Source organism: Oncorhynchus keta, chromosome 8 (assembly GCF_023373465.1).
Source record: "Oncorhynchus keta strain PuntledgeMale-10-30-2019 chromosome 8, Oket_V2, whole genome shotgun sequence".
NCBI classification, from domain to species: Eukaryota; Metazoa; Chordata; class Actinopteri; order Salmoniformes; family Salmonidae; genus Oncorhynchus; species Oncorhynchus keta.
This window is the reverse complement of record NC_068428.1, coordinates 24,511,711-24,534,276: the sequence shown is the minus strand read 5'-3', so window position 1 is coordinate 24,534,276 and position 22,566 is coordinate 24,511,711. Positions and strand designations below refer to the sequence as shown.

Here is a 22,566-nt window from a genome sequence, read left to right as displayed (position 1 = left end):
GTAAAATAGTAAATAGCGGCTACTTCTCAGATAGTTTTGAACTGTGAAGAGGAGTTAAACAAGGTTGTCCGTGGTCACCATATCTATTCATTATGGCCTTCGAAATGCTAGCTATTAAAATCAGATCAAATAACAATATTAGAGGATTAGAAATCCAAGGCTTAAAAACAAAGGTGTCCATGTATGCCGTTGACTGAAGTTCTATATTAAGTCTGCAAGCAAGATCTCTGAAATGTCTCATTGAAGATAACTTTTCTAGCCTCTCTGGACTAAAACCTAATTATGCTAAGTGTACCATATTATGTATTTTATCTTTAAAAACACAACATTTTTATATTACCCTGCAGCTTACCTATAAATGGGCTGACGGTGAAGTAGATGTACTTGGTATTCATTTCACAAAAGCTATAAATAAGCTCTCTACAATGAATTTCAATAGAAAACTAGTAAAAATAGACAAGATCCTGAGGTAAATACCTGTCTATTTAATGGGAAAATTACACAGATTAACTCCTTAGTCATATCTTAGTTTACTCACTTATGGCGCTGCCTACTCCTGATTCGTTATTCAAATCATATTTCACTTTATCTGGGATGCTAAACCAGACAAGATGAAGCGTGCCTATCTATAAAATTAATATGAACTGGGTAGGCTGAGATTATTAAATGTAAAAGCACTAAACCTCAAAGCTTCACTTATACAAAAGTTTTACTTTAACCCAAAATGGTTCTCAAGTAGATACTAAGAAAAGCTCATCCCTTGTTTAAAAATTGCCTTTGTGCAGATTGCTGTCTCATTTTCGATTAATTGAAAATGAAACCTTGTTCAAAGTATCTCTTTTTCAAACCAGCAATGCAGAGCAATTTCTTCCCCCAGAAAATATATTTTAACAAATAATTATTTTGTTTTTAAATTATATTAGAATGGTAGAGTTCTGTCTTTCATGGAGCTATCGGAATTGTATGGGAAGGTCTGCTCAATCCAAGATTACAGCACTACCCCCCCAAAACAAAACTGTCAGAATAACAAAAATATAATAAATAGGAAAGTATACCGGTTTCATTTTGAGGACCAGGATGTTGATGGCTGTGCCATACAGATTGCAAAATAGCTGGGAAGAGATTTTTGAGATACCGATTTACATGGTACAAGGTGTATGAGTTGATATATAAAACGTTGCAAGATTCAAGACTTTGTGCTTTTTAGCTAAAACTATATATAGAAAATTCTTGAATATTTGGGGCATAGAATCACAGCAGCTCTGCAGATTTTGTTGTACTGAATCAATAGACCATTTGTCTGGTATTGCCCTCAGGTAGCCTGTTTCTGGTTTCAGGTTCAGGAATGACTGAAAAAGCATAATATTAAATGTAAAATTGACTGTAGAAATAGCATTGTTGGGAGATTTGGAGAGACCTGTTCAGTAAATTACTAATATACTAAGTATTTATCTTCAACTCACAATCTGTGGATTATACTATTTGACAGATTCAAACTGCATGTTAAACATCACAGCATTGTTGAAAGATACACTATATATACAAAAGTATGTGTACACCATTTCAAATTAGTGGAATCGTCTATTTCAGTCACATCCATTTTTGACAGATGTATAAAATTGAGCACACATCCCTGCAATCTCCATAGACAAACAATGACAATAGAATGGCCTTACTGAAAAGCTCAGTGACTTTCAATGTGGCACCGTCATATGCCACCTTTCCAACAAGTCAGTTCGTAACATTTCTGCCCTGCTAGAGCTGCCCCGGTCAACTGTAAGTGCTGTTATTGTGAAGTGGAAACGTCTAGGAGCAACAGCAGCTCAGCCGCGAAGTGGTAGGCCACACAAGCTCACAGAACTTGACCGCCGAGTGCTGAAGCGAGTAAAAATTGTCTGTCCTCGGTTGCAACTCACTACCGAGTTCCAAACTCCCTCTGGAAGAAATGTCAGCACAAGAACTGTTCATCGGGAGCTTTATGAAATGGGTTTCCATGACCGAGCAGCCGCACACAAGCCTAGGATCACCATGCGCAATGCCAAGCATCGGCTAGAGTGGTATAAAGCTTGCTGCCATTGGACTCTGGAGCAGTGGAAACGAGTTCTCTGGAGTGATAAATCACGCATCACCATCTGGCAGTCCGAAGGACAAATCTGAGTTTGGCGGATGCCAGGAGATCACTACCTTCTCCAATGCATAGTGCCAACTATAAAGAGTGGTGGAGTAGGAATAATGGTCTGGGGCTGTTTTTCATGGTTTGGGCTAGGCTCCTTAGTTCCTACAGCATACAATGACATTCTAGACGATTCTGTGCTCCCAACTTTGTGGCAACAGTTTGGGGAAGGCCCTTTCTGCTTCAGCATGCCCCGTGCACAAAGCGAAGTCCATATAGTAATGGAAGGGGAGATCTCGGATGGTTGAGGGGCATCTCTCGGTGAACTGTGTGGGGAGGGGCACTTGACCCTGGTTGCTCCTGTGGGTCGCTCTGGATGGGAGTGTCTGCTAGATGACTAAATGTAATTGTTGAGTGGCTACATTGCAGGTAGATTGTATGTTTTGATAATTCAATACAAAAAAAAGTATAATAAAAAGATGAATCCTGTATGGCTAACGTGGCCAACGCATTACTGAGCATCAACTGAAGTGTGAATGTCTAGGGCAAATGATTGTGCAAACTGCATGTGTGTCCATGAACGTGGGGTGGTATACTTTGTCTTGTAACAAGTTCAACTAGCGTTTTGTTTGTTGTTTTGAGTCTATTTTTCCTGGTTGCTACAGTCTATCTGCGGTCGGTTCCCTAGAGCCAAGTAGTTTCTTCAGAATTCCTCAGTAATTCAGAAACATGAGGCTGGTGAGCTCTTCAGAGAGCCTTTCATGTTAGAGGGAGAGAAAGACAGACGAGGAAGGGAAGGAGAAAGGGAGAGAAGGAGGGGGACTGATGGAGAGAGGTAAATAGAGAAAGACAGCGAGAAGCAGAAAGAGAGAGTGATATTTCCCTTGAGTCTCATATTTAAGGAGATGGTTGTTGGAATAGAGGTTCAGCACAAAATAAGAGCAGACATGTCTCTAAAACACACGTGTGGTACGTGCCTTCACAGCCAGAGCTCCATGCCAACCATCTGAGTTATGTCCCCTAATAGAGTTATTTATCTCAGGAACATGTGCTGGTGCATGCTGGGTACTAGCACACCTTCTGTCACTCACATGAACACACACATGTGTATGCACAGCTGCAGGTGATGACAGAAAAGTAAATTCAGCAAGCAGGGACATTTTGCGTTTCACGAAGGCTGAAATTTCCTGAAGGCTAATGTTTGCCATTCTGTTGAACTGTTTGACAGAAGTGCTTACTGCATACAATTCCACACACACACACACAATTCTCAAGGCTTTGAACAGACATAGATAGTCTTTCTCACAATGAAGGTTAATAGGTGATCCTATGAGAAATTACACAGGAAATCAAGTTTAAAGCACAGAACCTTCTACAGTACATCAGTATTTGACCATCAAGCTGTTGCAACAATAAGGGTGGCTTTATGAAGGCCATTTTACATTGGATATGGATTGTGCTACAAGATTCAACACATGATGGCCTATTATGAGTATCTGTATAAGGTTGGACTTGACCGATTCTGCAGGGAGGAATTCTCTCCTATAGCAGAGATGGGGCTGAAATAGCAGTGGCCTGCTTTGGTTTCTAGTGGCAAACGCTATGATCAGTCAAAGGACATGTCTACGCTCTTACAGGTCTAACAGCTCAGGATTAGAGCTGGGAAACGCTGAGGGTATCACATCCTCAAAGCTGATAAAGACAGAGTTTGTGTGGCTCTAAAAGGTCTCCCCATGGGCTAGCGCAGTGGTTCCCAACCAGGACTACCTATCCACTGGGGGTACTTGAGAAGACTCATAAGGCCATAGACCTACTGGTAAAATGCATAGGAAGGGGTACTTCAGGGGTTCTCCATGCAGAGAAAACATCTGTTGGTGGTGCAGTAACCTAAAAAGGTTGGAAACCACTGGGCTAGGGAATGGGGATGTCCCTGTGTGTGTGTGTGTGTGTGTGTGTGTGTGTGTGTGTGCACGCATAAATGCTACAACTGCCTAAGCAAACTCTGCTCAAACACATACACCATATTGTTTCATTGGTGTGTGTGACCCCTTGCTCAGACCTGGTACAGTGTCTGTCTGGAATGGTGCTACTGTGTGTCGGGGACAGGGACACTGCAGGGGGACATGGACTCCAATGCTTCATGACAGGCAGACCCCAGTTGACCTAATTTACACACAGAGAGCCGATTGCAGTACATTCGGAAAGTATACAGACCCCTTTTTCCACATTTTGTTACGTGACAGCCTTATTCTAATATGGATTCAATTATATATTTTTTCCTTATCAATACACACAATACCCCATAATGACAAAGTGAAAACAGATGACATTGTGTTGTGCGACTAAACTGCACATTTTATTGTAACCAGCACAAGGTGCACCTGTGTAATGATCATGCTGTTTAATCAGCTTCTTGATATGCCACATGGATGGAGATGCCAGGGGGATGGATTGGCAAAGGAGAAATGTTCTTTTACAGGGATGTAAAGAATTTTTGTGCACAACAGTTTAGATAAATAAGCTTTTTGTGCATATGGAACATTTCTGGGATCTTTTATTTCAGCTCATGAAACATGGGACCAACACTTTACATGTTGCGTTTATATTTTTGTTCAGCATACATACTGTCATATGAAAAAGTTTGGGCACCCCTCTGAGGCTGCATAATAATTTACTCTGTTGTCACAGAAAATGATCACAGTGGCATGCCATTCATTTTCTAATAAAAGCTGAGTACTGGGGTATTGTCCAGACAAAGATTTTTAGTGTAGCAATATTAAGTTGTATGAAATTAAATCAGTCAAGTCATTCTGTTGATTTGAATACCTGTAACTACTTAGCACTGATTAATTGGAAAACACAGTTGGTTTGGTGAGTTCATTAAGTCTTGAACTTCATAGACAAGTGCATCCAATCATGAGAAAAGGTATTTAAGGTGGCCAATTGCAAGTTGTTGTTCTCTTTGACTCTCCTCTGAAGAGTGGAAACATGGGGGCCACAAAACAACTCCCAAATGACCTGAAAACAAAGATTGTTCAACATTATGGTTTAGAGGAAGGCTACAAAAAGCTATCGCAGAGATTTAAGCTGTCAGTGTCCACTGTGAGGAACATAGTGAGGAAATGGAAGACCACAGGCACAGTTCTTGTTAAGGCCAGAAGTAAAATATCGGAGAGGCAAAGACGAAGGATGGTGAGAACGCTCAAAAACAACCCACAGACCACCTCCAAAGACCTACAACATCATCTTGCTGAAGATGGAGTCACTTTTCTTCGTTCAACAATTCAGCGCACTTTGCACAAGGAGAAGCTGTATGGGAGAGTGATGAGGAAGAAGCCTTTTCTGCACACAGGCCACACACAGAGTCACTTGAGGTATGCTAATGCACATTTGGACAAGCCAGCTTCATTTTGGAATAAGGTGCTGTGGACTGATGAAACAAAGATTGAGTTATTTGGTCATAACATGGGACGTTATGCATGGCGGCAAAAGAACACAGCGTTCCAAGAAAAACACTTGCTTCCCACAGTAACATTTGGTGGGGGTTCCATCATGCTGTGGGGCTGTGTGGCCAGTGCCGGTACTGGGAATCTTGTTAAAGTTGAGGGTCGCATGGATTCCACTCAATATCAGCAGATTCTTGGGAATAATGTTGAAGAATCAGTCACAAAGTTGAAGTTACGCCGGGGCTGGATATTTCAACAAGACAACGACCCAAAACACTGCTCAAAATCTACCCGGGCATTTATGCAGAGGAACAAGTACAATGTTCTGGAATGGCCATCCCAGTCCCCAGACCTGAATATCATTGAGAATCTGTGGGATGATTTGAAGCGGGCTGTCCATGCTCGGCAACCATCAAACCTAACTGAACTGGAGATGTTTTGTGAGGAGGAATGGTCCAAAATACCTTCATCCAGAATCCAGACACTCATTAGAGGCTATGGGAAGCGTCTAGAGGCTGTTATTTTAGCAAAAGAAGGCTATACTAGATATGCTATATATGCTATACTAGATAGAAGGCTATGTGATTTTTCTATTGGGGTGCCCAAATTTATGCACCTGTCTAATTTTGTTTTGATGAATATTGCACATTTTCTGTTAATCCAATAAACCTAATTTCACTACTGAAATATTACTGTGTCCATCAGTTATTTGATAGATCAAAATGAAATTGCTGATCCAAACACCCAATATTTATAAATGGAAAGTATGGAAATTGTCAGGAGTGCCCAAACGTTTTCATACGACTGTACATACACAAACTAACTAAATCCTACTCACTGACCCCTAATTTAATTTATCCCTAAAGGCCTTGCCTAACAACCTCCTTTAAGTTGTCAAACAAAATAGTGTTTTCAGATGAGGAAAAGCACTCAATTGAAGGCCTTTAACATATATTGGAATGGCGTTGAAGACAGCTTCCATTTTGGTTGTTATTGTGATGCTGGCTGGAACTGTTGGCGAGCATGCTTCTGTCTCTCCTAACTAAAAGTGCTCAGCGTGGCACGGTGGGGTATGCTTCCGTCTCTCCTAACTAAAAGTGCTCAGCGTGGCACGGTGGGGTATGCTTCCGTCTCTCCTAACTAAAAGTGTTCAGCGTGGCACGGTGTGGCATGCTTCTGTCTCTCCTAACTAAAAGTGCTCAGCGTGGCACGGTGTGGTATGCTTCTGTCTCTCCTAACTAAAAGTGCTCAGCGTGGCACGGTGGGGCACGCTTCTGTCTCTCCTAACTAAAAGTGCTCAGCGTGGCACGGTATGCTTCTGTCTCTCCTAACTAAAAGTGCTCAGCGTGGCACGGTATGCTTCTGTCTCTCCTAACTAAAAGTGCTCAGCGTGGCACGGTGGGGTATGCTTCTGTCTCTCCTAACTAAAAGTGCTCAGCGTGGCACGGTGGGGTATGCTTCTGTCTCTCCTAACTAAAAGTGCTCAGCGTGGCACGGTGGGGTATGCTTCTGTCTCTCCTAACTAAAAGTGCTCAGCGTGGCACGGTGGGGTATGCTTCTGTCTCTCCTAACTAAAAGTGCTCAGCGTGGCACGGTGGGGTATGCTTCTGTCTCTCCTAACTAAAAGTGCTCAGCGTGGCACGGTGGGGTATGCTTCTGTCTCTAACTAAAAGTGCTCAGCGTGGCACGGTGGGGTATGCTTCTGTCTCTCCTAACTAAAAGTGCTCAGCATGGCACGGTGGGGTATGCTTCTGTCTCTCCTAACTAAAAGTGCTCAGCGTGGCACGGTGGGGTATGCTTCTGTCTCTCCTAACTAAAAGTGCTCAGCGTGGCACGGTGGGGTATGCTTCTGTCTCTCCTAACTAAAAGTGCTCAGCGTGGCACGGTGGGGTATGCTTCTGTCTCTCCTAACTAAAAGTGCTCAGCGTGGCACGGTGGGGTATGCTTCTGTCTCTCCTAACTAAAAGTGCTCAGCGTGGCACGGTGGGGTATGCTTCTGTCTCTCCTAACTAAAAGTGCTCAGCGTGGCACGGTGGGGTATGCTTCTGTCTCTCCTAACTAAAAGTGCTCAGCGTGGCACGGTGGGGTATGCTTCTGTCTCTCCTAACTAAAAGTGCTCAGCGTGGCACGGTGGGGTATGCTTCTGTCTCTCCTAACTAAAAGTGCTCAGCGTGGCACGGTGGGGTATGCTTCTGTCTCTCCTAACTAAAAGTACTCAGCGTGGCACAGTGGGGTATGCTTCTGTCTCTCCTAACTAAAAGTGCTCAGCGTGGCACGGTGGGGTATGCTTCTGTCTCTCCTAACTAAAAGTGCTCAGCGTGGCACGGTGGGGTATGCTTCTGTCTCTCCTAACTAAAAGTGCTCAGCGTGGCACGGTGGGGTATGCTTCTGTCTCTCCTAACTAAAAGTGCTCAGCGTGGCACGGTGGGGTATGCTTCTGTCTCTCCTAACTAAAAGTGCTCAGCGTGGCACGGTGGGGTATGCTTCTGTCTCTCCTAACTAAAAGTGCTCAGCGTGGCACGGTGGGGTATGCTTCTGTCTCTCCTAACTAAAAGTGCTCAGCGTGGCACGGTGGGGTATGCTTCTGTCTCTCCTAACTAAAAGTGCTCAGCGTGGCACGGTGGGGTATGCTTCTGTCTCTCCTAACTAAAAGTGCTCAGCGTGGCACGGTGGGGTATGCTTCTGTCTCTCCTAACTAAAAGTGCTCAGCGTGGCACGGTGGGGTATGCTTCTGTCTCTCCTAACTAAAAGTGCTCAGCGTGGCACGGTGGGGCATGCTTCTGTCTCTCCTAACTAAAAGTGCTCAGCGTGGCACGGTGGGGTATGCTTCTGTCTCTCCTAACTAAAAGTGCTCAGCGTGGCACGGTGGGGTATGCTTCTGTCTCTCCTAACTAAAAGTGCTCAGCGTGGCACGGCTCAGCGTGGCACGGTGGGGTATGCTTCTGTCTCTCCTAACTAAAAGTGCTCAGCGTGGCACGGTGGGGTATGCTTCTGTCTCTCCTAACTAAAAGTGCTCAGCGTGGCACGGTGGGGTATGCTTCTGTCTCTCCTAACTAAAAGTGCTCAGCGTGGCACGGTGGGGTATGCTTCTGTCTCTCCTAACTAAAAGTGCTCAGCGTGGCACGGTGGGGTATGCTTCTGTCTCTCCTAACTAAAAGTGCTCAGCGTGGCACGGTGGGGTATGCTTCTGTCTCTCCTAACTAAAAGTGCTCAGCGTGGCACGGTGGGGTATGCTTCTGTCTCTCCTAACTAAAAGTGCTCAGCGTGGCAGCGTGGCTAACTAAAAGTGCTCAGGGGTATGCTTCTGTCTCTCCTAACTAAAAGTGCTCAGCGTGGCACGGTGGGGTATGCTTCTGTCTCTCCTAACTAAAAGTGCTCAGCGTGGCACGGTGGGGTATGCTTCTGTCTCTCCTAACTAAAAGTGCTCAGCGTGGCACGGTGGGGTATGCTTCTGTCTCTCCTAACTAAAAGTGCTCAGCGTGGCACGGTGGGGTATGCTTCTGTCTCTCCTAACTAAAAGTGCTCAGCGTGGCACGGTGGGGTATGCTTCTGTCTCTCCTAACTAAAAGTGCTCAGCGTGGCACGGTGGGGTATGCTTCTGTCTCTCCTAACTAAAAGTGTTCAGCGTGGCACGGTGGGGCATGCTTCTGTCTCTCCTAACTAAAAGTGCTCAGCGTGGCACGGTGGGGTATGCTTCTGTCTCTCCTAACTAAAAGTGCTCAGCGTGGCACGGTGGGGTATGCTTCTGTCTCTCCTAACTAAAAGTGCTCAGCGTGGCACGGTATGCTTCTGTCTCTCCTAACTAAAAGTGCTCAGCGTGGCACGGTGGGGTATGCTTCTGTCTCTCCTAACTAAAAGTGCTCAGCGTGGCACGGTGGGGTATGCTTCTGTCTCTCCTAACTAAAAGTGCTCAGCGTGGCACGGTGGGGTATGCTTCTGTCTCTCCTAACTAAAAGTGCTCAGCGTGGCACGGTGGGGTATGCTTCTGTCTCTCCTAACTAAAAGTGCTCAGTGTGGCACGGTGGGGTATGCTTCTGTCTCTCCTAACTAAAAGTGCTCAGTGTGGCACGGTGGGGTATGCTTCTGTCTCTCCTAACTAAAAGTGCTCAGCGTGGCACGGTGGGGTATGCTTCTGTCTCTCCTAACTAAAAGTGCTCAGCGTGGCACGGTGGGGTATGCTTCTGTCTCTCCTAACTAAAAGTGCTCAGCGTGGCACGGTGGGGTATGCTTCTGTCTCTCCTAACTAAAAGTGCTCAGCGTGGCATGCTTCTGTCTCTCCTAACTAAAAGTGCTCAGCGTGGCACGGATGGGGTATGCTTCTGTCTCTCCTAACTAAAAGTGCTCAGCGTGGCACGGTGGGGTATGCTTCTGTCTCTCTTAACTAAAAGTGCTCAGCGTGGCATGGTGGGGTATGCTTCTGTCTCTCCTAACTAAAAGTGCTCAGCGTGGCACGGATGGGGTATGCTTCTGTCTCTCCTAACTAAAAGTGCTCAGCGTGGCAAGGTGGGGTATGCTTCTGTCTCTCCTAACTAAAAGTGCTCAGCGTGGCACGGTGGGGTATGCTTCTGTCTCTCCTAACTAAAAGTGCTCAGCGTGGCATGCTTCTGTCTCTCCTAACTAAAAGTGCTCAGCGTGGCACGGTGGGGTATGCTTCTGTCTCTCCTAACTAAAAGTGCTCAGCGTGGCACGGTGGGGTATGCTTCTGTCTCTCCTAACTAAAAGTGCTCAGCGTGGCACGGTGGGGTATGCTTCTGTCTCTCCTAACTAAAAGTGCTCAGCGTGGCACGGTGGGGTATGCTTCTGTCTCTCCTAACTAAAAGTGCTCAGCGTGGCACGGTGGGGTATGCTTCTGTCTCTCTAACTAAAAGTGCTCAGCGTGGCACGGTGGGGTATGCTTCTGTCTCTCCTAACTAAAAGTGCTCAGCGTGGCACGGTGGGGTATGCTTCTGTCTCTCCTAACTAAAAGTGCTCAGCGTGGCACGGTGGGGTATGCTTCTGTCTCTCCTAACTAAAAGTGCTCAGCGTGGCACGGTGGGGTATGCTTCTGTCTCTCCTAACTAAAAGTGCTCAGCGTGGCACGGTGGGGCATGCTTCTGTCTCTCCTAACTAAAAGTGCTCAGCGTGGCACGGTGGGGTATGCTTCTGTCTCTCCTAACTAAAAGTGCTCAGCGTGGCACGGTGGGGTATGCTTCTGTCTCTCCTAACTAAAAGTGCTCAGCGTGGCACGGATTGGGGTATGCTTCTGTCTCTCCTAACTAAAAGTGCTCAGCGTGGCACGGTGGGGTATGCTTCTGTCTCTCCTAACTAAAAGTGCTCAGGGTGGCACGGTGGGGTATGCTTCTGTCTCTCCCAACTAAAAGTGCTCAGCGTGGCACGGTGGGGTATGCTTCTGTCTCTCCTAACTAAAAGTGCTCAGCGTGGCACGGTGGGGTATGCTTCTGTCTCTCCTAACTAAAAGTGCTCAGCGTGGCACGGTGGGGTATGCTTCTGTCTCTCCTAACTAAAAGTGCTCAGGGTGGCACGGTGGGGTATGCTTCTGTCTCTCCCAACTAAAAGTGCTCAGCGTGGCACGGTGGGGTATGCTTCTGTCTCTCCTAACTAAAAGTGCTCAGCGTGGCACGGTGGGGTATGCTTCTGTCTCTCCTAACTAAAAGTGCTCAGCGTGGCACGGTGGGGTATGCTTCTGTCTCTCCTAACTAAAAGTGCTCAGCGTGGCACGGTGGGGTATGCTTCTGTCTCTCCTAACTAAAAGTGCTCAGCGTGGCACGGTGGGGTAAAGTGCTCAGCGTGGCACGGTGGGGTATGCTTCTGTCTCTCCTAACTAAAAGTGCTCAGCGTGGCACGGTGGGGTATGCTTCTGTCTCTCCTAACTAAAAGTGCTCAGCGTGGCACGGTGGGTATGCTTCTGTCTCTCCTAACTAAAAGTGCTCAGCGTGGCACGGTGGGGTATGCTTCTGTCTCTCCTAACTAAAAAGTGCTAAAAGTGCTCAGCGTGGCACGGTGGGGTATGCTTCTGTCTCTCCTAACTAAAAGTGCTCAGCGTGGCACGGTGGGGTATGCTTCTGTCTCTCCTAACTAAAAGTGCTCAGCGTGGCACGGTGGGGTATGCTTCTGTCTCTCCTAACTAAAAGTGCTCAGCGTGGCACGGTGGGGTATGCTTCTGTCTCTCCTAACTAAAAGTGCTCAGCGTGGCACGGTGGGGTATGCTTCTGTCTCTCCTAACTAAAAGTGCTCAGCGTGGCACGGTGGGGTATGCTTCTGTCTCTCCTAACTAAAAGTGCTCAGCGTGGCACGGTGGGGTATGCTTCTGTCTCTCCTAACTAAAAGTGCTCAGCGTGGCACGGTGGGGTATGCTTCTGTCTCTCCCAACTAAAAGTGCTCAGCGTGGCACGGTGGGGTATGCTTCTGTCTCTCCCAACTAAAAGTGCTCAGCGTGGCACGGTGGGGTATGCTTCTGTCTCTCCTAACTAAAAGTGCTCAGCGTGGCACGGTGGGGTATGCTTCCGTCTCTCCCAACTAAAAGTGCTCAGCGTGGCACGGTGGGGTATGCTTCTGTCTCTCCTAACTAAAAGTGCTCAGCGTGGCACGGTGGGGTATGCTTCTGTCTCTCCTAACTAAAAGTGCTCAGCGTGGCACGGTGGGGTATGCTTCTGTCTCTCCTAACTAAAAGTGCTCAGCGTGGCACGGTGGGGTATGCTTCTGTCTCTCCTAACTAAAAGTGCTCAGCGTGGCACGGTGGGGTATGCTTCTGTCTCTCCTAACTAAAAGTGCTCAGCGTGGCACGGTGGGGTATGCTTCTGTCTCTCCTAACTAAAAGTGCTCAGCGTGGCACGGTGGGGTATGCTTCTGTCTCTCCTAACTAAAAGTGCTCAGGGTGGCACGGTGGGGTATGCTTCTGTCTCTCCTAACTAAAAGTGTTCAGCGTGGCATGCTTCTGTCTCTCCTAACTAAAAGTGCTCAGCGTGGCACGGTGGGGTATGCTTCTGTCTCTCCTAACTAAAAGTGCTCAGCGTGGCACGGTGGGGTATGCTTCTGTCTCTCCCAACTAAAAGTGCTCAGCGTGGCACGGTGGGGTATGCTTCTGTCTCTCCTAACTAAAAGTGCTCAGCGTGGCACGGTGGGGTATGCTTCTGTCTCTCCTAACTAAAAGTGCTCAGCGTGGCACGGTGGGGTATGCTTCTGTCTCTCCCAACTAAAAGTGCTCAGCGTGGCATGGTGGGGTATGCTTCTGTCTCTCCTAACTAAAAGTGCTCAGCGTGGCATGCTTCTGTCTCTTCCAACTAAAAGTGCTCAGCGTGGCACGGTGGGGTATGCTTCTGTCTCTCCTAACTAAAAGTGCTCAGCGTGGCACGGTGGGGTATGCTTCTGTCTCTCCTAACTAAAAGTGCTCAGCGTGGCACGGTGGGGTATGCTTCTGTCTCTCCTAACTAAAAGTGCTCAGCGTGGCACGGTGGGGTATGCTTCTGTCTCTCCCAACTAAAAGTGCTCAGCGTGGCACGGTGGGGTATGCTTCTGTCTCTCCTAACTAAAAGTGCTCAGCGTGGCACGGTGGGGTATGCTTCTGTCTCTCCTAACTAAAAGTGCTCAGCGGGGCATGCTTCTGTCTCTCCTAACTAAAAGTGCTCAGCGTGGCACGGTGGGGTATGCTTCTGTCTCTCCTAACTAAAAGTGCTCAGCGTGGCACGGTGGGGTATGCTTCTGTCTCTCCCAACTAAAAGTGCTCAGCGTGGCACGGTGGGGGTATGCTTCTGTCTCTCCTAACTAAAAGTGCTCAGCATGGCATGCTTCTGTCTCTCCTAACTAAAAGTGCTCAGCGTGGCACGGTGGGGTATGCTTCTGTCTCTCCTAACTAAAAGTGCTCAGCGTGGCACGGTGGGGTATGCTTCTGTCTCTCCCAACTAAAACTGCTCAGCGTGGCACGGTGGGGTATGCTTCTGTCTCTCCTAACTAAAAGTGCTCAGCGTGGCACGGTGGGGTATGCTTCTGTCTCTCCTAACTAAAAGTGCTCAGCGTGGCACGGTGGGGTTTGCTTCTGTCTCTCCTAAATAAAAGTGCTCAGCGTGGCACGGTGGGGCATGCTTCTGTCTCTCCTAACTAAAAGTGCTCAGAGTGGCACGGTGGGGTATGCTTCTGTCTCTCCTAACTAAAAGTGCTCAGCGTGGCACGGTGGGGTATGCTTCTGTCTCTCCTAACTAAAAGTGCTCAGCGTGGCACGGTGGGGTATGCTTCTGTCTCTCCTAACTAAAAGTGCTCAGCGTGGCACGGTGGGGTATGCTTCTGTCTCTCCTAACTAAAAGTGCTCAGCGTGGCACGGTGGGGTATGCTTCTGTCTCTCCTAACTAAAAGTGCTCAGCGTGGCACGGTGGGGTATGCTTCTGTCTCTCCTAACTAAAAGTGCTCAGCGTGGCACGGTGGGGTATGCTTCTGTCTCTCCTAACTAAAAGTGCTCAGCGTGGCACGGTGGGGTATGCTTCTGTCTCTCCTAACTAAAAGTGCTCAGCGTGGCACGGTGGGGTATGCTTCTGTCTCTCCTAACTAAAAGTGCTCAGCGTGGCACGGTGGGGTATGCTTCTGTCTCTCCTAACTAAAAGTGCTCAGCGTGGCACGGTGGGGTATGCTTCTGTCTCTCCTAACTAAAAGTGCTCAGCGTGGCACGGTGGGGTATGCTTCTGTCTCTCCTAACTAAAAGTGCTCAGCGTGGCACGGTGGGGTATGCTTCTGTCTCTCCTAACTAAAAGTGCTCAGCGTGGCACGGTGGGGTATGCTTCTGTCTCTCCTAACTAAAAGTGCTCAGCGTGGCACGGTGGGGTATGCTTCTGTCTCTCCTAACTAAAAGTGCTCAGCGTGGCACGGTGGGGTATGCTTCTGTCTCTCCTAACTAAAAGTGCTCAGCGTGGCACGGTGGGGTATGCTTCTGTCTCTCCTAACTAAAAGTGCTCAGCGTGGCACGGTGGGGTATGCTTCTGTCTCTCCTAACTAAAAGTGCTCAGCGTGGCACGGTGGGGTATGCTTCTGTCTCTCCTAACTAAAAGTGCTCAGCGTGGCACGGTGGGGTATGCTTCTGTCTCTCCTAACTAAAAGTGCTCAGCGTGGCACGGTGGGGTATGTCTCTCCTAACTAAAAGTGCTCAGGGTGGCACTGTCTCTCCTAACTAAAAGTGCTCAGCGTGGCACGGTGGGGTATGCTTCTGTCTCTCCTAACTAAAAGTGCTCAGCGTGGCACGGTGGGGTATGCTTCTGTCTCTCCTAACTAAAAGTGCTCAGCGTGGCACGGTGGGGTATGCTTCTGTCTCTCCTAACTAAAAGTGCTCAGCGTGGCACGGTGGGGTATGCTTCTGTCTCTCCTAACTAAAAGTGCTCAGCGTGGCACGGTGGGGTATGCTTCTGTCTCTCCTAACTAAAAGTGCTCAGCGTGGCACGGTGGGGTATGCTTCTGTCTCTCCTAACTAAAAGTGCTCAGCGTGGCACGGTGGGGTATGCTTCTGTCTCTCCCAACTAAAAGTGCTCAGCGTGGCACGGTGGGGTATGCTTCTGTCTCTCCTAACTAAAAGTGCTCAGCGTGGCATGCTTCTGTCTCTCCTAACTAAAAGTGCTCAGCGTGGCACGGTGGGGTATGCTTCCGTCTCTCCCAACTAAAAGTGCTCAGAGTGGCACGGTGGGGTATGCTTCTGTCTCTCCTAACTAAAAGTGTTCAGCGTGGCATGCTTCTGTCTCTCCTAACTAAAAGTGCTCAGCGTGGCACGGTGGGGTATGCTTCCGTCTCTCCTAACTAAAAGTGCTCAGCGTGGCACGGTGGGGTATGCTTCTGTCTCTCCCAACTAAAAGTGCTCAGCGTGGCACGGTGGGGTATGCTTCTGTCTCTCCTAACTAAAAGTGCTCAGCGTGGCACGGTGGGGTATGCTTCTGTCTCTCCTAACTAAAAGTGCTCAGCGTGGCACGGTGGGGTATGCTTCTGTCTCTCCCAACTAAAAGTGCTCAGCGTGGCATGGTGGGGTATGCTTCTGTCTCTCCTAACTAAAAGTGCTCAGCGTGGCACGGTGGGGTATGCTTCTGTCTCTCCTAACTAAAAGTGCTCAGCGTGGCATGCTTCTGTCTCTCCTAACTAAAAGTGCTCAGCGTGGCACGGTGGGGTATGCTTCTGTCTCTCCTAACTAAAAGTGCTCAGCGTGGCACGGTGGGGTATGCTTCTGTCTCTTCCAACTAAAAGTGCTCAGCGTGGCACGGTGGGGTATGCTTCTGTCTCTCCTAACTAAAAGTGCTCAGCGTGGCACGGTGGGGTATGCTTCTGTCTCTCCTAACTAAAAGTGCTCAGGGTGGCACGGTGGGGTATGCTTCCGTCTCTCCTAACTAAAAGTGCTCAGCGTGGCACGGTGGGGTATGCTTCTGTCTCTCCTAACTAAAAGTGCTCAGCGTGGCACGGTGGGGTATGCTTCTGTCTCTCCCAACTAAAAGTGCTCAGCGTGGCACGGTGGGGTATGCTTCTGTCTCTCCTAACTAAAAGTGCTCAGCGTGGCACGGTGGGGTATGCTTCTGTCTCTCCTAACTAAAAGTGCTCAGCGGGGCATGCTTCTGTCTCTCCTAACTAAAAGTGCTCAGCGTGGCACGGTGGGGTATGCTTCTGTCTCTCCTAACTAAAAGTGCTCAGCGTGGCACGGTGGGGTATGCTTCTGTCTCTCCCAACTAAAAGTGCTCAGCGTGGCACGGTGGGGTATGCTTCTGTCTCTCCTAACTAAAAGTGCTCAGCATGGCATGCTTCTGTCTCTCCTAACTAAAAGTGCTCAGCGTGGCACGGTGGGGTATGCTTCTGTCTCTCCTAACTAAAAGTGCTCAGCGTGGCACGGTGGGGTATGCTTCTGTCTCTCCCAACTAAAAGTGCTCAGCGTGGCACGGTGGGGTATGCTTCTGTCTCTCCTAACTAAAAGTGCTCAGCGTGGCACGGTGGGGTATGCTTCTGTCTCTCCTAACTAAAAGTGCTCAGCGTGGCACGGTGGGGTTTGCTTCTGTCTCTCCTAAATAAAAGTGCTCAGCGTGGCACGGTGGGGCATGCTTCTGTCTCTCCTAACTAAAAGTGCTCAGCGTGGCACGGTGGGGTATGCTTCTGTCTCTCCTAACTAAAAGTGCTCAGCGTGGCACGGTGGGGTATGCTTCTGTCTCTCCTAACTAAAAGTGCTCAGCGTGGCACGGTGGGGTATGCTTCTGTCTCTCCTAACTAAAAGTGCTCAGCGTGGCACGGTGGGGTATGCTTCTGTCTCTCCTAACTAAAAGTGCTCAGCGTGGCACGGTGGGGTATGCTTCTGTCTCTCCTAACTAAAAGTGCTCAGCGTGGCACGGTGGGGTATGCTTCTGTCTCTCCTAACTAAAAGTGCTCAGCGTGGCACGGTGGGGTATGCTTCTGTCTCTCCTAACTAAAAGTGCTCAGCGTGGCACGGTGGGGTATGCTTCTGTCTCTCCTAACTAAAAGTGCTCAGCGTGGCACGGTGGGGTATGCTTCTGTCTCTCCTAACTAAAAGTGCTCAGCGTGGCACGGTGGGGTATGCTTCTGTCTCTCCTAACTAAAAGTGCTCAGCGTGGCACGGTGGGGTATGCTTCTGTCTCTCCTAACTAAAAGTGCTCAGCGTGGCACGGTGGGGTATGCTTCTGTCTCTCCTAACTAAAAGTGCTCAGCGTGGCACGGTGGGGTATGCTTCTGTCTCTCCTAACTAAAAGTGCTCAGCGTGGCACGGTGGGGTATGCTTCTGTCTCTCCTAACTAAAAGTGCTCAGCGTGGCACGGTGGGGTATGCTTCTGTCTCTCCTAACTAAAAGTGCTCAGCGTGGCACGGTGGGGTATGCTTCTGTCTCTCCTAACTAAAAGTGCTCAGCGTGGCACGGTGGGGTATGCTTCTGTCTCTCCTAACTAAAAGTGCTCAGCGTGGCACGGTGGGGTATGCTTCTGTCTCTCCTAACTAAAAGTGCTCAGCGTGGCACGGTGGGGTATGCTTCTGTCTCTCCTAACTAAAAGTGCTCAGCGTGGCACGGTGGGGTATGCTTCTGTCTCTCCTAACTAAAAGTGCTCAGCGTGGCACGGTGGGGTATGCTTCTGTCTCTCCTAACTAAAAGTGCTCAGCGTGGCACGGTGGGGTATGCTTCTGTCTCTCCTAACTAAAAGTGCTCAGCGTGGCACGGTGGGGCATGCTTCTGTCTCTCCTAACTAAAAGTGCTCAGCGTGGCACGGTGGGGTTTGCTTCTGTCTCTCCTAACTAAAAGTGCTCAGCGTGGCACGGTGGGTATGCTTCTGTCTCTCCTAACTAAAAGTGCTCAGCGTGGCATGCTTCTGTCTCTCCTAACTAAAAGTACTCAGCGTGGCACAGTGGGGTATGCTTCCGTCTCTCCTAACTAAAAGTGCTCAGCGTGGCACGGTGGGGTATGCTTCTGTCTCTCCTAACTAAAAGTGCTCAGGGTGGCACGGTGGGGTATGCTTCTGTCTCTCCTAACTAAAAGTGCTCAGCGTGGCACGGTGGGGTAAGCTTCTGTCTCTCCTAACTAAAAGTGCTCAGCGTGGCACGGTGGGGTATGCTTCTGTCTCTCCTAACTAAAAGTGCTCAGCGTGGCACGGTGGGGTATGCTTCTGTCTCTCCTAACTAAAAGTGCTCAGCGTGGCACGGTGGGTATGCTTCTGTCTCTCCTAACTAAAAGTGCTCAGCGTGGCACGGTGGGGTATGCTTCTGTCTCTCCTAACTAAAAGTGCTCAGCGTGGCACGGTGGGGTATGCTTCTGTCTCTCCTAACTAAAAGTGCTCAGGGTGGCACGGTGGGGTATGCTTCTGTCTCTCCCAACTAAAAGTGCTCAGCGTGGCACGGTGGGGTATGCTTCTGTCTCTCCTAACTAAAAGTGCTCAGCGTGGCACGGTGGGGTATGCTTCTGTCTCTCCCAACTAAAAGTGCTCAGCGTGGCACGGTGGGGTATGCTTCTGTCTCTCCTAACTAAAAGTGCTCAGCGTGGCACGGTGGGGTATGCTTCTGTCTCTCCTAACTAAAAGTGCTCAGCGTGGCACGGTGGGGTATGCTTCTGTCTCTCCTAACTAAAAGTGCTCAGGGTGGCACGGTGGGGTATGCTTCTGTCTCTCCCAACTAAAAGTGCTCAGCGTGGCACGGTGGGGTATGCTTCTGTCTCTCCTAACTAAAAGTGCTCAGCGTGGCACGGTGGGGCATGCTTCTGTCTCTCCTAACTAAAAGTGCTCAGCGTGGCACGGTGGGGTATGCTTCTGTCTCTCCTAACTAAAAGTGCTCAGCGTGGCACGGTGGGGTATGCTTCTGTCTCTCCTAACTAAAAGTGCTCAGCGTGGCACGGTGGGGTATGCTTCCGTCTCTCCTAACTAAAAGTGCTCAGCGTGGCACGGTGGGGTATGCTTCCGTCTCTCCTAACTAAAAGTGCTCAGCGTGGCACGGTGGGGTATGCTTCCGTCTCTCCTAACTAAAAGTGCTCAGCGTGGCACGGTGGGGTATGCTTCCGTCTCTCCTAACTAAAAGTGCTCAGCGTGGCACGGTGGGGTATGCTTCCGTCTCTCCTAACTAAAAGTGCTCAGCGTGGCACGGTGGGGTATGCTTCCGTCTCTCCTAACTAAAAGTGCTCAGCGTGGCACGGTGGGGTATGCTTCCGTCTCTCCTAACTAAAAGTGCTCAGCGTGGCACGGTGGGGTATGCTTCCGTCTCTCCTAACTAAAAGTGCTCAGCGTGGCACGGTGGGGTATGCTTCCGTCTCTCCTAACTAAAAGTGCTCAGCGTGGCACGGTGGGGTATGCTTCCGTCTCTCCTAACTAAAAGTGCTCAGCGTGGCACGGTGGGGTATGCTTCTGTCTCTCCTAACTAAAAGTGCTCAGGGTGGCACGGTGGGGTATGCTTCTGTCTCTCCCAACTAAAAGTGCTCAGCGTGGCACGGTGGGGTATGCTTCTGTCTCTCCTAACTAAAAGTGCTCCGCGTGGCACGGTGGGGTATGCTTCTGTCTCTCCTAACTAAAAGTGCTCAGCGTGGCACGGTGGGGTATGCTTCTGTCTCTCCTAACTAAAAGTGCTCCGCGTGGCACGGTGGGGTATGCTTCCGTCTCTCCTAACTAAAAGTGCTCAGCGTGGCACGGTGGGGTATGCTTCTGTCTCTCCTAACTAAAAGTGCTCAGCGTGGCACGGTGGGGTATGCTTCTGTCTCTCCTAACTAAAAGTGCTCAGCGTGGCACGGTGGGGTATGCTTCTGTCTCTCCTAACTAAAAGTGCTCAGCGTGGCACGGTGGGGTATGCTTCTGTCTCTCCTAACTAAAAGTGCTCAGCGTGGCACGGTGGGGTATGCTTCCGTCTCTCCTAACTAAAAGTGCTCAGCGTGGCTTCTGTCTCTCCTAACTAAAAGTGCTCGGTGGGGTATGCTTCTGTCTCTCCTAACTAAAAGTGCTCAGCGTGGCACGGTGGGGTATGCTTCTGTCTCTCCTAACTAAAAGTGCTCAGCGTGGCACAGTGGTGTATGCTTCTGTCTCTCCTAACTAAAAGTGCTCAGGTGGCACGGTGGGGTATGCTTCTGTCTCTCCTAACTAAAAGTGCTCAGGGTGGCACGGTGGGGTATCCTTCTGTCTCTCCTAACTAAAAGTGTTCAGCGTGGCATGCTTCTGTCTCTCCTAACTAAAAGTGCTCAGCGTGGCACGGTGGGGTATGCTTCCGTCTCTCCTAACTAAAAGTGCTCAGCGTGGCACAGTGGGGTATGCTTCTGTCTCTCCCAACTAAAAGTGCTCAGCGTGGCACGGTGGGGTAAATGCTTCTGTCTCTCCTAACTAAAAGTGCTCAGCGTGGCACGGTGGGGTATGCTTCTGTCTCTCCTAACTAAAAGTGCTCAGCGTGGCACGGTGGGGTATGCTTCTGTCTCTCCCAACTAAAAGTGCTCAGCGTGGCATGGTGGGGTATGCTTCTGTCTCTCCTAACTAAAAGTGCTCAGGTGGCACGGTGGGGTATGCTTCTGTCTCTCCCTAACTAAAAGTGCTCAGCGTGGCACGGTGGGGTATGCTTCTGTCTCTCCTAACTAAAAGTGCTCAGCGTGGCACGGTGGGGTATGCTTCTGTCTCTCCTAACTAAAAGTGCTCAGCGTGGCATGCTTCTGTCTCTCCTAACTAAAAGTGCTCAGCGTGGCACGGTGGGGTATGCTTCTGTCTCTCCTAACTAAAAGTGCTCAGCGTGGCACGGTGGGGTATGCTTCTGTCTCTCCTAACTAAAAGTGCTCAGCGTGGCACGGTGGGGTATGCTTCTGTCTCTCCTAACTAAAAGTGCTCAGCGTGGCACGGTGGGGTATGCTTCTGTCTCTCCCAACTAAAAGTGCTCAGCGTGGCATGGTGGGGTATGCTTCTGTCTCTCCTAACTAAAAGTGCTCAGGGTGGCACGGTGGGGTATGCTTCTGTCTCTCCCAACTAAAAGTGCTCAGCGTGGCACGGTGGGGTATGCTTCTGTCTCTCCTAACTAAAAGTGCTCAGCGTGGCACGGTGGGGTATGCTTCTGTCTCTCCTAACTAAAAGTGCTCAGCGTGGCATGCTTCTGTCTCTCCTAACTAAAAGTGCTCAGCGTGGCACGGTGGGGTATGCTTCTGTCTCTCCTAACTAAAAGTGCTCAGCGTGGCACGGTGGGGTATGCTTCTGTCTCTCCCAACTAAAAGTGCTCAGCGTGGCACGGTGGGGTATGCTTCTGTCTCTCCTAACTAAAAGTGCTCAGCGTGGCACGGTGGGGTATGCTTCTGTCTCTCCTAACTAAAAGTGCTCAGCGTGGCACGGTGGGGTATGCTTCTGTCTCTCCTAACTAAAAGTGCTCAGCGTGGCACGGTGGGGTATGCTTCTGTCTCTCCCAACTAAAAGTGCTCAGCGTGGCACGGTGGGGTATGCTTCTGTCTCTCCTAACTAAAAGTGCTCAGCGTGGCACGGTGGGGTATGCTTCTGTCTCTCCTAACTAAAAGTGCTCAGCGTGGCACGGTGGGGTATGCTTCTGTCTCTCCTAACTAAAAGTGCTCAGCGTGGCACGGTGGGGCATGCTTCTGTCTCTCCTAACTAAAAGTGCTCAGCGTGGCACGGTGGGGTATGCTTCTGTCTCTCCTAACTAAAAGTGCTCAGCGTGGCACGGTGGGGTATGCTTCTGTCTCTCCTAACTAAAAGTGCTCAGCGTGGCACGGTGGGGTATGCTTCTGTCTCTCCTAACTAAAAGTGCTCAGCGTGGCACGGTGGGGTATGCTTCTGTCTCTCCTAACTAAAAGTGCTCAGCGTGGCACGGTGGGGTATGCTTCTGTCTCTCCTAACTAAAAGTGCTCAGCGTGGCACGGTGGGGTATGCTTCTGTCTCTCCTAACTAAAAGTGCTCAGCGTGGCACGGTGGGGTATGCTTCTGTCTCTCCTAACTAAAAGTGCTCAGCGTGGCACGGTGGGGTATGCTTCTGTCTCTCCTAACTAAAAGTGCTCAGCGTGGCACGGTGGGGTATGCTTGTGTTTCCCAACTCTGCTCCTTTCAACAGCACAATGACCCATAGTACAAATAGTTAGATTTGGTAGCACGAGGAGTACTGCTATCGAATGTTTTCATTTAACTCCCCCCAGTCAGGGCTTAAACCACCAGTGACTTAACACATGTGTTACATTACCTTTTCATGCTATTCTTGCCTTTGACTTTTCCCCATCTATTCAGTGTTCGATGTTCCACACTGCCTTTTCCCACCTGGACAAAAGGAAGGCCTATGTGAGAATGCTGTTCATTGACTACAGCTCAGTGTTCAACACCATAGTGCCCACGAAGCTCATCACTAAGCTAAGGACCCTGGGACTAAACCCCTCCCTCTGCAACTGGATCCTGGACTTCCTGACGGACACCCCCCAGGTGATAAGGGTAGGAAACAACACACCTGCCATGCTGATCCTCAACACTTGGGCTCCTCAGGGGTGGGTGCTTAGTCTCCTCCTGTACTCCCTGTTCACCCACGACTGCGTGGCCAAGCACAACTTCAACACCATCATTAAGTTTGCTG

General features: G+C 49.4%; 1 protein-coding gene across 2 annotated transcripts in view; it reads right to left on the bottom strand.

Annotated features, from left to right (window-relative positions):
• The window catches only part of LOC118372341 (ras-related protein Rab-32-like), a 46,340-nt gene that overhangs the window by 3,088 nt on the left and 20,686 nt on the right, over positions 1-22,566 (bottom strand). The window contains exon 3 of one of the 2 annotated variants that reach the window (XM_035758189.2): positions 22,186-22,259. The exons of the other annotated variant lie outside the window; for it this stretch is intronic. Within the exon in view, the coding sequence (XP_035614082.1) occupies positions 22,186-22,259 (74 nt within the window). The remainder of the gene's footprint in view (positions 1-22,185; positions 22,260-22,566) is intronic. 2 annotated transcript variants of the gene reach the window in all.